The sequence below is a fragment of the Trematomus bernacchii genome, unplaced genomic scaffold, assembly GCF_902827165.1.
Source record: "Trematomus bernacchii unplaced genomic scaffold, fTreBer1.1, whole genome shotgun sequence".
Taxonomy (NCBI): domain Eukaryota; kingdom Metazoa; phylum Chordata; class Actinopteri; order Perciformes; family Nototheniidae; genus Trematomus; species Trematomus bernacchii.
Window position 1 is genome coordinate 1822731 of NW_022987727.1, and position 14760 is coordinate 1837490.

The 14760-nt window shown below is 40.0% G+C and overlaps 2 protein-coding genes across 5 annotated transcripts; both read left to right on the forward strand.

Moving 5' to 3' along the window:
- The first annotated feature begins 5778 nt into the window (after positions 1–5778).
- On the forward strand, positions 5779–9870 carry zgc:174906 (uncharacterized protein LOC571548 homolog). Of its 3 annotated transcripts, none has more exons than XM_034144925.1 (4): positions 5779–5903; positions 8084–8411; positions 8495–8566; positions 8801–9587. In XM_034144925.1, the coding sequence occupies exons 2-4, from the start codon at positions 8096–8098 to the stop codon at positions 9079–9081; spliced, it is 669 nt and encodes a 222-aa protein (XP_034000816.1). In that variant the 5' UTR covers positions 5779–5903; positions 8084–8095; the 3' UTR covers positions 9082–9587. The 3 variants fall into 3 exon arrangements, with proteins under 3 accessions (XP_034000816.1, XP_034000818.1, XP_034000817.1); XM_034144927.1 differs by having other exon boundaries at positions 8192–8411; XM_034144926.1 differs by lacking the exon at positions 8495–8566 and having other exon boundaries at positions 8801–9870.
- Positions 9871–10388: 518 nt separating this feature from the next.
- Positions 10389–14633, forward strand: csad (cysteine sulfinic acid decarboxylase). Of its 2 annotated transcripts, XM_034144924.1 has the most exons (15): positions 10389–10435; positions 10981–11079; positions 11153–11292; positions 11372–11498; positions 11585–11675; positions 11770–11992; positions 12118–12197; positions 12558–12612; positions 12784–12900; positions 13003–13067; positions 13180–13261; positions 13350–13549; positions 13802–13853; positions 13946–14035; positions 14180–14633. In XM_034144924.1, the coding sequence occupies exons 2-15, from the start codon at positions 11055–11057 to the stop codon at positions 14351–14353; spliced, it is 1521 nt and encodes a 506-aa protein (XP_034000815.1). In that variant the 5' UTR covers positions 10389–10435; positions 10981–11054; the 3' UTR covers positions 14354–14633. The 2 variants fall into 2 exon arrangements, with proteins under 2 accessions (XP_034000815.1, XP_034000814.1); XM_034144923.1 differs by lacking the exon at positions 10389–10435 and having other exon boundaries at positions 10850–11079.
- Positions 14634–14760: the final 127 nt, after the last annotated feature.

Genomic DNA, 14760 nt, shown 5'->3' on the forward strand with positions numbered 1-14760 from the left:
TCCTTTCGATTGAATAGGCAGGTTACTGGAAACCCAAGGAGATATTAGGACCTGGTTATAAAACGTATAAATCAACTAAAGAAACCTAATTTGTTACATTAGAGCTTTAAAGGTGGGGTAGGTGAGTTTGAGAAACCGGCTCGAGATACACTTTTTGTTATATTCCATGGAATGCTCTTAACATCCCGATAGCAATGAATATCTTAAGTGCTTTGACAAAAAATCCATAAAAAAAATTCATCTGTGGAAGCCGTAGTACTGTAAAAAGCACGACCAATCATTTTAGCCGGCCCGGCTAAAATAACTGGATGGCCTACCTGCCTGTCAGACTTCCATCTGTGCACAAACTTATCTCGTGCCCTCATTGGTCATGTGCGCGTTTGTGTGTGTTGGAGGAGGGGCTCTGTAAGGAAGTGGCAGATTTTTTCCGGCTGTGTATTTTCAAATTCTAGCACACTCAAGCTGGTTTCTCCAAAATTACCTACCCCACCTTTAAAGTATTTCTGAGAAACACTTCATATAAAACTCTATTTTGTCATACAATCTACATTGACATAAAGTAAGGGTGCTGACATTTGTAGACAATGAGGGAAAAACACTCCATCATATCTGATTAGAAATAATAATGGAACTTCAATCCATCTATTTTTTTCAAGGCTTTCAAGCAAAGCTATTTTCTATAAAAATCTGGAAAGGAGACTTCCTCCCGCTGGGGATGTTGGGTGTGATGCAACACTCAAATGTGAATCACTGCCATATCCGACTGCCACCAATTACTGTATTATACACACACATACACCCAGGCTCAAACACACATTCACACCAATATACTGTGAAAACACAGCAGGCTGTCACAAACACTTGAAATCACAGAAACAGAAGAACCGCCTCGAAGCTTTGGATGTACGCACATACTTACAGCATACACACTCACACATACATTAATCCCTGTAATGTCATCCACCTGTTTTCCTTTAATGAACTTACTGTAGCTAGACCATCATTTGTTGAAGGTAATACCGAGGAATCCATTGGTCTTCTTTAACCAAGTCAGGATAAGCTGTTTAACCAATACTAAGAGGTTTATAAGTGCAACATAAATGAGTGTCTGGGTGTAATGGTGGTAGGTGACGGGAAAATTTGAACACAATTTGGTTGGTCATATAATTTTTATGAAGGCAAAGAAACGTACAGCATGGACTTTGATTTTCTCACAAACAGCACTGTTATCTCCTTATTGATCCGATCAATGAAGTTCCTGGGATTCTTTCAGTTGACGATGAACACTGATGATAATTTAAGCCTGAAAACCTAATGAAACACAAGGACATATAGCTGAAGGCAATGCAAGCAGTCGGTTCAATAATAATTCCCTTCTATTTTCTGTATATTACTTTCTGCCTCTGTAGTACTTCAATAGTAAATCATGAATTCTGTAAACTTTTTAGCTCATTGCAGGAGATTGCAACCTGTATTAACAATTCAAATACATTTGTATACAGTATGCAGTACATTGTGTGTGCAGTCCACAGGCATGTTTGCAATATATATCTTTCTGGTTTTAATTTTATCTGTATCTGACCTCATCTAAAAAACCTCTCACTACCTATTATAGATGGCGATCAACCCAATGATCATACGTTGTAACAGTAGCGTGAGTGACACATGTCGTCCAAACTGTGGGCAAGCTGTGCTAAACACATGAGATGATATCAAATACTTTATTCAAAGACGGCACACCTGGGAATGTGAACACAAAAAAGCTAATACAGACATACATACAAACTTAGTAGATTTAAGGTGCAATTAGCTTTGAATTGCAGAAGAGAAAACAGCTATGAGTTGAAGACTGCTCTATTTGTTTAAATGATATATCCCAATTCACTTAAGTAACACCTCTTCACTAAAATGTCTCATTGGAAACAGAACAACATTGGGAAGATATTCCACTCAGCTTTTCCTTGTATTTTGAGCCAGTGTTGTCATTACTTTTGATGTTGCTGCAAATCCACAAGGACTTTAAATGCATTTCAAGATGTTAGTTGATGTTCAGTCGGTGTGACAGTGGGTAACAGTGACTCGCTTGGATCAAAAGGTTAAGTGTGATGTCCTCAGAAAACATTTCACTTTCAGATTCAGACCTCAGAAGCACAGTGTCACTTCAGTTCTTACACAGAGGTAACAGAGACATGGTTTATGACAGACCAAACTCCAAATCTGCAAGTTTTCTTCTGGGCACTCAAGAAACCTGGTATTCCATCTTTTAATGTATTTGTGTTGTCCAAGAACAGATATGCTGTAAGGTCGATGCATGTCTGAGCTTCATGGCTGGAATGATACATATGTTTAAATGGGGAGCTGTGTGAGGAGGGACTGAAAGCACTCACATAATACTTTAGAATGATAAGAGCTCCCTCTAGAGGTCAACTCTCCCTGCATTGGACAAACATCAATTTGCTCTCTCCCCTTTTTTGTTTCTTTGCATTTGATGTGATGATGCAGATTTAAATGGTTGATGAAGGATCAAGACATAGCACTGACTTCATTGAATTACAGCAGGTTAGTATGGCGTGTTTACATCAACTGTAATTCTCTTACAGTCTCCTGCATACCTATCAGCCTCCGCAATACACACACCCTCCAGCAGCTCCTCCATGTGAAGCTTTAATGCAGTCTGAATATGTGTATGTCAGTCAGACTCACTGTCTTTTCCATTCATTAGACTTAAAGGACGGAAAATGCCTTTCTGTTTGGCATTTGCAGTTTCCTCTCTCAAGTAAGGCTGATGAGGAGCACACACGCTTAAATTATTTACACTTCTATCAGCGTTAATGGTCCCGTCAATTACATTACAGGCTCAACCTATAAGTCTTCTGCAAACCGTCTCCATCCCATAATGAACAACATCTTCATGTATATTTAATCAGAAAGAATGTATATGACACACTGAATGATAATTGATGGTCAGACCTGCCTTGTACTATATGACAACCTCTTTTCTCTAATGGTGAGGATAATATCCTTACAGTTGAGCCTTACAGAAATCTCTTTTGTACTTTTCTGTTCTTGACTTTACTCCTTCCTTCATAAAACCAAATGTAGCCCTGTTATTGCAGGAAACTGAAGCTTTCCACCTACAATATGTGTCCACTCAACTGTAAACAGCCGCTTCCCTTTGCCCCCTCTCTCACCGTCTTCCCAGTGTCTGTCTTTTCAATGGCGTCTCTCCCTTCATCCCTCTCTCTGTTCTGCTGCCCTGCTCCCATGCTCCTTCCTTCTTTCACTCTGATCTTTCATATATAATGCATGTTAAACAAACAGACATGTCAGAGTCACTCAAATGCATGGCTGTCCCCTTGCTGCTGCTCCATTCACCCTGAGAGTGGGGGGTCAGCTCTCAAAGGCCCCTGTGTGCTGTGCAGGCCCAGCTGAACTACGGTCAGCTACAGCAAATACAGACAGACTCTACTGAAGAGAGTCTATTTATACAAAAAGATTAAGCCTGTTTCGGAGCATAAAACCATACAAGTTCTGAGAGGACCTTTTATACATTTTTACATCTAAAGCTTTTTGTTAGGTGGATTCTTATAGAGAAGATTTTTACCATTGCTTCCTTGTAAAGGAATTATGTTCATGTGCACATTTGTATCTTTGTTTACACTATGTATTGTGTAAAAAAGCCAAATGTAAACCTTACAAATGTACATAAAGCTCAATTTTGTTTCGGTTGAGAGTGCTAAAGACCGTCAGTAAGAGCCATTTTCCATGTCTGTCACTTTACATGTAAATATAATTTATCTGTTAAGGCGTGGGGGCATAAGACGCTGCGCTGGCTCTCTCTTAAATTGAATACATGCATACATTTAAAAAACACACATACACACACACACACACACAGATACCATGTATACATTACTTCATTACATTGACTTAGATGCATTTGCTGGAGACTTATCCTAACCTTAACCATAACCAACACATGCCTAAACCTAACCCTTACCCTTACCCTACTCCTAACCCTAACCCTAACCCTAACCCTAACCAAGTCTTCACCCTAAAATTAATGATTCCCCTCCATTTTGTCCCCATAAGGGAAGCCAGTCCCCACACGTGACTGTGTAAACAGATTTAGGTCGCCACAAGGATAGTAATGCTAGGCACACACACACACACACACACACACACACACACACACACACACACACACACACACACACACACACACACACACACACACACACACACACACACACACACACACACACACACACACACACACACACACACACACACACACACACACACACACACACACACACACACACACACACACACACACACAGAATAGAGCCAGAGCCATTCATAAGGAAACTGCATTATTCTCCATCAGCACCGTGGAGCGTCCAAGCTATTAGCACCGTGGAGCGTCCAAGCTATTATACCATCCACCACTAGCATGCACATATAAATGGAGTTTAGCACATGACAGAGAGTGTGATGGGGCCTGAAAAGCACAAGGGTATGAGTGGGTCCGTGCTCGATGAGCGGCAGAGAAAGTTCATTTTCATCTTCCATATAGAATATGCTCCACTTGTGTTGCACTCATTTTAATGCAATATGACTAAGTGCACATTTCACAGGCACATTACACAGCAGATTGCAATGCATAGGGTCAACATGTGTATTTTCTTTTAGATAAGATCAGTGCGTTTGAGATTTGTCTTAGTTTTCACAATGTATCTTCTGAACATAATGAAGATTTAAAGCATAATACAATCATTAAAAGTACATGATAGTAAATGGACTCTACTTATATATATATATATATATATATATATATATATATATATAGATAGATAGATAGATGAATGTGCATTCCTCTTTGAAACAGCAGTCTCACCTGGGTGGTAAGAATAAACAATAGGAATAAATGGTGATTCTCTCTACTTTCCACCTACTGTATGCAGAGAGACTTCTGGATTTATTCAGACAGCTAATACACACACAGGGACTCAGAGTGTATACTGTGTGTGGATGAAATGGGCTCCAGAGGCTTTACCTCTCACACAAAGCAAATATCTGTCCAGGAATAACATATTGATTTGTCATTTCCCAGAGCTGAGGCTGAGTAAACAGGCTAAGCAGACGTGTGACCAGTGGCGGCTGATAATTTTCATCCGCTAACAGTCAGAGGCCATGGCAGGAAATGATACACTAAGTTCAGATGCACTGTGTATTCCACATCATTCACATGGCCCTGCATGTTCCTGAAAACACACCTTCTGTTTGGAATTCATTAAGTGAATATTTTCTGCTCGAACAGATCAATCAAATATTTATTTCCATGTTAACAGCATTTCCCTTCCACAGTATGAACAACAACACGTTTCTCGAAGTCAACATAAATGATTAAGCTTCTAGTTTTGAGGAAGAGCGCAGAGAAGAAGAGAATCCATTTAGTTATGGTTAAACAAATGATTTTATCTAAATAGATGGCAATAGACATATTTTTGCTCAAACCTTTTAAGTCCCTTTTCACTTTTCTCTCCAAATATCTCTCATTTTTTATTTTTGCTTGATTCTGAACCTTTTTTCTCTGAGTCGGTGTCTGTTCTGCTTACAACATGTCAATCAATAACGTCTTATCTTTGCTTAAACATTGTGTTATTATGATGATATTTTCCTTTCCACCAGATGTCACCAAATCACCACGACCATGGCACCTTCCTGCAGTTAAGTCATCCGTCCACTGGATGGAAGCACACAAAGATGCTGCAGTCTAACTTAGAAAGTACGGAGAAGGAAAAGCGTCTCAGCATGTAAACACAAGAAATGTTTTCCGTCTGTTTGAAAATTACTCTTTTTTGGTAATCGTGTTGTTACTCCAGCTGTTACAATAAATGGTAAGAGTCTTATGGTACTATATGCTGTTATATAAAGTCGACTTGTACTTGATGCATATGTACTGCATGGTACTGCTGACATAAATACTGTTAATAACGTAGTTTTAGAATATACCGGTTAATAATGTTGTTTTTAAATCATAAGAAATAAACATATTGTTATAGAAAGTTCTGTTGATTTGCTTTAGATTAATACAGCATTATAAAACCTACTTAATCTTAGAAGGACAATATGTGTTTCTTATAAAACTTCACATTCTTCAGGACCAAAGCTATTAACTTTCCCAAACAATTAGTCGGCTAGTCGTATTCAAAGAAAGCATCTTAATCTTCCTTGATAGAGTGGCTTTTTGTAAATCATTTACAAATCATTGTTAGGGACTTGCTACAATGGCCTTGAAAGTGTTACCAAGAAAAATTCCATTAGGACTAAGTGAAGAAGTCCTGTTATCCATTAACAGTTATCCAATCTATTCATTGACTTTTTTATTTCAACAAAGAAAATAACTTCAAAAGTATTCTTGGTCATTTCTCACACATGTGTGTTGTAAAAAAGGCAAATGCAATGTTTCAGGATTTAAACCCCATCCGCTGTCTTTTAAAAGTGTAGCTAAACTAATCAGCAACAAGCGAATTTTACACAGTATTTGGCAGAACATTACTGTGGATGTAATGGTGATAACATGTCATTACCTATCAATAGTATCCGTTAAGTGTGCATTTTGACTTGGAGGAACCTACTGCCTGACTGCTTAAAGTCAATGCTGAGAATATTTGATGTTGTGTTTGCTTCTTTCTTTTAGTGTGCTATGTGTAAATGTGTTCTTTGGTTCAAATTGTGTTTAAGTTACGAAAAGGAGGGGTCTTGGCTCCTAGAGCTTCCTGGGGCTTCAGAAATTCCACTCACACTGAATTGTGGAAGTTTGTATTGCTGGCCATCACCTTCAGTTTTAGGCTAATCTCACATTTTGCAATTCATACTTAAGTAGGAACTTACTGCTTGACTGCTTGCTGAGTATATTTTCTGTTTTGCAAAGCTCTTTCTTTTATGTTGCTTCTGATTGAATGGCCAATGGTGAGTGTGTGTGAATGTCAGTATCCCTGAGCAGGTAGCCCCTTGTAAGGCTCCCTCTGTATGAATGTGTGTGAAGGCTGACTTGTAACAAAGCGTCTAAAGAGTCTTAAAGACTAGAAAAGCGCTATATAAATCCAGCCAATTTACCATGTTACCATTTTAGTGTGCTGTGTGTAAAATCTGTTCTTTGTTTAAAATTGTGTTCACATTCCGAAAAATTTGGTTTCTTCAGTGGAGCTTTTTCGGGACTTCTAAAAGTCGACCTACATGTTCCTGATTAGAGTGTGAAGTGTGGCAGTTTATATTGTGGGCCATTGCATTAAATTGGATTCATTCATTGTATCACCTCAGTGTTATGGCTATAGCAAAGTTAGCCAAGTGAGTTATCAAGCCTGGTGTCCCTATAAACGAGCATTTTCTTTAACCGGCAGATAAAGACAAAGGAGTCTTGTAGGAGTCGGAGTGGAGGCCAACTCTACTTTGACTCTGTTAGGTATCTTATGTGTGCTTTTGCTTCCCTCTCCCTGTTCAGATATGTGCATACTCTCTGTTCCTGTTCATATGTTATCCCGTAGATAATACATGCATCGCACATATCCTCATCACTCTGTCCGCTCTCCCCTTCCCACACACTCCCCTACACCTAAAACCCTGTCACAGTCAGCCTGTATAACTGCCTGTCAGCAACTCACAACACTGAGTTCTGCAAGTTTTCTGGGTGGGACACTGGACAACAAACTGTCCTTCTCTGCCAACATCGCTGCTTAAAGTTACTCGTGCTGAAACCCTCTTTACAACATCAGGAGGATACTGACCCAGAAGTGTCTTAACGCAGGTTCTGGTCCCGGCTTGTGTCATCTCACGCCTTGTCTTGACTTCTCTAACTCCTTGCTGCTTTGTCTATCTGCAAGTGCTGTCCATCCTCTGCAGCTCATCCAGAATGCAGCAGCCCGACAGTTTTTCAACACTCAACCGCTCTCTGCTCTCATTACTGGCTACCAGTGGCTACAACTCCAACAATGAATTCAATACTTGTTTTGCAAATATTTCAGAATTTTCAGCATTTCAATGATAGATCAACACTTTTTTTATTTTCTCATTGAAGTAACATTCAGACATGGCTGAGGAACCGGCAGCAGAAATCCAGCTACTCAGAAGCCTGAAGGTCAAGCTAATAGAAATTCTAAGCGCCGATGCTGATTTTGTCCTGCAGCATGCAGACTCTCGCTGCCTGCTGTCTGTTCACGGCTACCAGCAGGTGAAAGCATGCCGTTTTCCTAGTGAGAAGGTGACTGACCTGTTGGATCTCATCATCCAAAGAGGGCCTGAAGCAGCGCGGGGTCTACTGAAACTGCTGAACGAACACGCCCTGCAGGAAACCTTCCCAATGCTTTGCTTTATTAAGGATTTGGACATAAACACAGTGTCTTCAGGTAGGACGAAGTCTGTTCAGTATTCAGTATTGATATTCTGTTAGATTTCCATGTTAAATATAAAACGTTTCTCTATTGACAAGGAATAATTAAAAGAAAGAGAGAAACTCCTGACCTACAAGAGATCATTCCATCCAAACAGATCTGCAAAAAAGGTGGGTGTCAGGCTGACTGAGGGGCAGGGGAGATAGAATAATAAGGAGCACAAGATGTAAGTAGTGGGGGTTTGTAGCATGTAGGGAAGTGTGTTCTTCCCTGGTAGATCACTCAGGGCACTAGTTGCATATTTCTTTTTACATGAGGTCAATAAGGGGAAGCAATACAAAGATATTCACCTTAACACATTGTAGAGACCTTGACCAATGCCTGATGTGTCTCTCATTGCACAGGCTCTTGCTTGGTTCAGGAGAAGCAGCTGATGACCGTGGCTCGTACCATTGGCAGATCTTGGAGGGAGATTGGCAGACTGGCTCTGGAAATCTCTACTGTGAAGATGGAACAGATTGAAGAGGACAACTCAATTCATGTGGAGCGAGTGTTTGCCATGCTGCGCTACTGGAGCACCTGTCAGAGGGAAAAAGCCACTGCTGCGAACCTGCACTCGCTGCTCAGTCAGGGAGACTGGGCGCTGCCACCTGAAAGCATTGACTTCCTGTTGGAGATTAAATGAGGCCTTCAATGACTGGTACTGTGACCGAGACACTGTTTTTACTGGGAACTTAAGTGTTCCATCATATAGACATCCATCATATTTTCCATATCAGAAAAACCACTTGAAGACTTAGTACTTTGTTAAATCACCCCACATTGCCAATAAGTACCAGTGACTTATTTTGTTCTTCATATGTGTTTTGATTTATATATAGCTATTATATGTAGCCTACACACAACATCTATTGTATTTCTGTTGGACTGGGTCCAAGGGTAAAGGGTATTGATATTTGGCTAAGTTTAATGATCAACTAATATTACCTTTCTGTAAAAGTAATGATATAGAAACTTAGTTTTTGTTCATGAAATATCTAAGTAAGAGTTTTTTCTTTCTTTTTCTGTTTATTGTATCAATGTGTGGGTTTTATTCTCCTTCCAGTCCAAGGAGAAGACAAACAACAGAATTGTGCTCATTTTAGTTGAATGTAAATAAATACTCTAGGTAATTTAAACAAGTTAATGAAATCTTGTTTCTATTGCTTTATGTCCTGTTTTGCTTAACTCGTCTTTTTATTCATCTTCAGTTTTTTGGAGAAATTGTATTTTGTCCAAGTGAGCAGACTATTAGGTGTCACAACAGTTATGCTGATGTATTCCTTCTTGATCTTTATATATTGTTATTTTTAAACAAATGTTCCTTATTTCTTAGTGTATCTGTTGGGATAGCAACTCATGTCATCATGCAAAGTAGGAAAGAATAGTAGTGCCTATGTTTCACAACTACACTTAATAAACTTGTATCACATTTGCTGACGAGGCCCCGCTCACACGGGACCATTTGCGTTTATGCACAGTATGCGTATTCAAAAAAGTCTTCCGTTCACATGCATTTGTTTCATTTAACGTGTCTGTTTAAACGAGGCCGCTGGAAACGCTGTAGTACATATGCTGGGACTGTAAGTGGCGCTGTAACTTCCGCCAAAATACACCAAAAGCCGCGAAGAAGAGCAGCCTGGAGCAGCCCCGCAGCAATGTTGCCATGGCTACCCTTCTGTTTAAGCCCTGAAACTGAAACTGAAGCTGAAAGAAACTGAAAGAAACCGAATCTGTTGTTGCTGATGGTTGTGGTAGAGGAGCTGTATATTTTTGCACTAATATCTGCATGGTCAGTAGCAGTAGCACTAGCAGTAGCTACTGACAGGAGGAAGTCAGTGTGTGTGGCGATTGCTGGTATTCAGCGGGATATAGTCATTTCCTCAGCATATGGATAAATGCAACGAGGAAGTTAACTGAAAGAAACCAAGAAGCACGTCTCTGTGGATATTGCATCGAGAGGACGGCTCAGAAAGAGAGATATTCTCTACAAACACCGGGTGAGATGCACCTTTGTCAATATAATGGATCAATGCATGAAATCTGACTCTGTTTATTTTGTTTAAGTAGTATATTGGGCGTTAACAATTCTGGTTTGCCTTTTATAATATTATTTCATTCAAGAACCCCTTGTGCGTTTAATTAACACAGCTATTTTTGATAGTTGCTAGTACAGCAGTGAGCAGGAGAGGCGGGGCTATCCTATTTTTCCAGGAAATATTCGTATAGAGGTGATTACACGGACTCGGTTGACCCCCCAGAGCGTTTCGTTTGCAAATCTATCCACCTTGGGACCCGTTATCGTTTGTGGGGTCAGTTTCTATCGGCCTCGTGTAAATAATAGGGCTATACGCACGCGAAACTATGCAGATACAAGCAGTTTTCTCCTCGTGTAAACGGCGCCTGAGGCGCCGTTTACACGAGGAGAAAAAGAGTTTTATTCTCCTCCTTCCCCCTTTTCTTTGACAACATTAGGTAACTTCATTGGGACAAAGGTCAACTACCTCCCCCTTCTTTTGTTCCTCACTCTGCCTTTGCTTTTTAGACAGTTACTGCTGTCTGCCTTGTCAGTAGAGCCAAGCAAAGGGGTAGAGATTCACCAACTTGGAAAGCGTGGAAATGGCAAACATGTTTCCACTCTCATGTAAGTACATTGTGCTATGCATGTTTATTCATGTTTGAATTATTTTTTAAATGTTCAACTTCTCTCCTAACAGCAGATGGGCAGGATCCAGCTAATCTCCGTGACATAAATGAGCCTCTCATTGACCATTCAGAGGGCCAACTCTTCTTGAATGAAGCCTTCAAAATAATTATAGAGGAGGTTCTCTGCAAGGGCACAGACGTCAAGCAGAAGGTGGCCTAAATTGACAATGGTGTCAGATTACAGTGAGTTCTCTGAGCAAAAACTAAAAGTCCATGTGTTCTTCCTGCAGGTCTGTGAGTGGAAAGGGCCTGAAGATCTGGCTCTGCTGCTGGATTTGGAGCTCAGGGCGGAGGGGGAGCCACAACAGAGGCTCCTACAGAGAGTAAAAGATGTTGCCAAGTACAGCATCAAGACAAGTGAGCCTGCCAGAGACAGCAGAGACATTTACATGTTTAGTAAACCTTATTTTCTGTAATGATGAGACTTTGCTTGTTTCTTCCAGGTCACCCACGTTTCTTTAATCAGCTGTTTGCAGGAGTGGACTATCATGCCCTGGCTGGACGATTCCTCAGTGAGGCTCTCAACACTAACCTGTAAGAATCTAAATAAAATGAATTTTGGCGTTAAGTTAATAAATTATGTAAAAATACAGTAGGAAATACAACTTCTTTTGTGTGTTAATTGCAGCTTTACCTATGAGGTGGCCCCAGTGTTTGTGCTGATGGAGACTGAGGTTTTAAGATCACTGCGGCAGCTGGTTGGCTGGACAGAAGGAGATGGTATTTTCTGCCCTGGGGGGTCTACCTCTAACATGTTTGCCATGAACCTCGCACGCTACCGACTTTTCCCAGAGGTCAAAAGCCAGGGTCTGTGGGCTGTCCCACGGCTTACCATCTTTACATCTGCCGAGGTCAGGAAAAGCTGTTAAACACTGCATGCTTGAGGAGTTTATGTCGCTGTGGAGATTGAAAATGTATCAGAGGATCACACTGTCGCTACTGTGTTGTCTCTACATAAATATGTTTGTTTTTCCAGAGCCATTACTCTGTGAAGAAAGGGGCTGCCTTTCTGGGCATTGGGACAGACAATATCACCGTGGTGAAAGTGGATGAAGGGTAATGTATTTTTTATAAAAAGAGCTGAAACCATTGATAATAAATCAAATTATAATAATCAATGCTTGAATTTAAGGCAAAAAATTACTTTCATCTTATTAAATGTGGGGACATAAAGTTGTCCTTTATTTTGTATATCTGTATGTTGACATCTTTTAGACTGTTGGTCGGATAAAATAAGCAATTTCGAGACATTACGATGTGAAAATACTTTGGTATGATTGGACGTCTTATAGCCTGGACGATTACTTAAAAATCTATAATAATTAATAGTTGTTGGTTTCAGCCCTATACACTATGACAATCAGGGTTCTATATAGTCAGAATAATACATTTTCCATTATATTTTGTGCGCTTTAGAGGCCGCATTATTCCAGAGGACCTGGATGAAAAGATAAAGCTGACAAAATCTCAGGTAAATTCACTAAGCACTCAAATAGATTATATTTAACATGCCCTTTTGTCCCTTAAATTCGTTTTAACAGTGATTATTTGAAAGTTATAGGTTTAAACAATTTGTATATCCTGCAAACCTGAATTCACAAGTGCAAGAATGCTGTGTTCATTTTCAGTTTGTTTCCATCAGGGTGCAGTACCTTTACTTGTGAGCTGCACATCAGGGACAACAGTGCGGGGTGCGTTTGACCCACTGGACCGCATAGCTGATGTCTGCGAGAAACACAACGTCTGGATGCATGTAGACGTGAGTGGTCCTCAAAGAGACAAATTTAAGACAGTGGACAAGCGTCTGTTGTCTTTGCTAAAGTTTAAGTTTTAATTTTTTTTCTGTTTTGTTGTGTTTCAGGCTGCCTGGGGGGGGAGTGTGCTGTTTTCCGAGCAGCACAGACATCTGATGAAAGGGGTTGCCAGGTATTAATATGCCTGATAAAAATACACTTTCACTGTTATAAAGGATGCAACTAGATACACAGTTAGGCAGACATGGTCAATATGAATAATGTTCGTGTTTGTGTGTGTGAAGAGCAAATTCAGTAGCCTGGAATCCACACAAGATGCTGATGGCTGGCCTACAGTGTTCTGCCTTGCTGCTGCAGGATACAACGGTTTGAGGCTACATCATTATCTGATACACATAATAAAGTTTAACGTTGTATTAATCAGTGACAGTATTTTACTTGTGCTTGTCCTCAGAACTTGTTGAAAAAGTGCCACAGTGCCAACGCCACCTACCTCTTCCAGCAAGACAAATTCTATGATGTCAATCTGGATGTCGGGGACAAGACAGTACAGTGTAGCCGCAAGGTTGACTGTCTGAAGCTATGGTTGATGTGGAAAGCTGTTGGCTCCATTGGCTTGGCCGAGCGTGTAGACAAAGCGTTTAACCTTGTAAGGTAGGCATCCAGCTGAAGTAAAACACAAACCTAGTATAGTTGAAATTCGAATTGATCTTATCCTATTGAGACAAAATAAAAGCACTGCTGTCTATCTGTTTGTTGAGCTGTAATGAAGATGAACAGAAAATGTTATTCTGTTATATCGCCTCGTGCGGAATGCTTTGGCAATACTATGTTTAAAAGGTGGTCATGCCAATAAAGCCCCTTTGTATTTTATTGTATTGTTATTTGTTAACATCCCTCTTGCAGGTATCTGGTGGAGCAAATGAAGAAAAGGGAAGGGTTTCATCTTTTGTGGGAGGTGAGTAAATATCTCAAGCATACTGATATCATATCATACTGAAGATTAAATGTTTTCACCCAGAGTACCTGTTTGTTTTTCTCCATGGGCAGCCAGAGTTTCTGAATGTATGCTTCTGGTTTATACCGCCCAGCATGAGGGGAAAGGAAGGAAATGCAGATTACCAGGACAGATTGGCAAACGTAAGTCTCACTGGATTGGGAACAGAAAGACTAAATGATTGTGTTGCATGCTTTGTTAATAAAACACCAAGGCCACCATCTTAAAGCATTCACCTCAGCAGAGCTTCTGAATCAAACAGTGTGTGTTTTTGTTCTTGATAATAGGTAGCTCCAGTCATCAAGGAGCGAATGATAAAGCAAGGCACGATGATGGTGGGCTACCAACCTTTGGGAGACAAGGTCAACTTTTTCCGCATGATTGTCCTCTCTACGCTGGTTTCCAAGGAAGATATGGACTTCTCCCTTGACGAAATTGAAAGACTGGGAAATGACTTGTAAACAAAGCAACTTGAAAGAAGTGTTTTCTAGACTAGACCTTAGAAGTGGTGCATTATGCGTTGTATTTTAATGTTGAAAGGTATAACAAACAGCCTGACTGTACCATTGAGATATTTGATTTGCTCAATTAAGACAGTTGTCATTATACAATGATATACTAAAATCTGATGACCATGGATCAAAATGTGTCTGTTATGAATCAATGAACAAACAAATTGATATATGTTTCTTATTCTTTTTAAATATATCCACTGAATAAAACTGCTGTTCTGAAAACATATCTAAAGTGCATCCATAAATATGTCATTCTTCTTATTGTGTGAATTGATTTTTAGATGTAAAATGAAGGTTCAAGGTTCAAGGTTCTTTATTGTCAAACTAACATAGCTACAGAGTAATTATGTCGT

What these genes read in the sequence shown, in the direction of transcription:
- zgc:174906 (XM_034144925.1), top strand. Translation starts at nt 8,096, where the DNA reads ATGGCTGAGGAACCGGCAGCAGAAATCCAGCTACTCAGAAGCCTGAAG. An exon ending in CATAAACACAGTGTCTTCAG is followed by an intron (nt 8,412 to 8,494) that starts GTAGGACGAAGT and finishes TCTATTGACAAG; the next exon opens with GAATAATTAAAAGAAAGAGA. An exon ending in CAAACAGATCTGCAAAAAAG is followed by an intron (nt 8,567 to 8,800) that starts GTGGGTGTCAGG and finishes CTCATTGCACAG; the next exon opens with GCTCTTGCTTGGTTCAGGAG.
- csad (XM_034144924.1), top strand. Translation starts at nt 11,055, where the DNA reads ATGGCAAACATGTTTCCACTCTCAT. An exon ending in GCACAGACGTCAAGCAGAAG is followed by an intron (nt 11,293 to 11,371) that starts GTGGCCTAAATT and finishes TTCTTCCTGCAG; the next exon opens with GTCTGTGAGTGGAAAGGGCC. An exon ending in ACCAGGACAGATTGGCAAAC is followed by an intron (nt 14,036 to 14,179) that starts GTAAGTCTCACT and finishes TCTTGATAATAG; the next exon opens with GTAGCTCCAGTCATCAAGGA.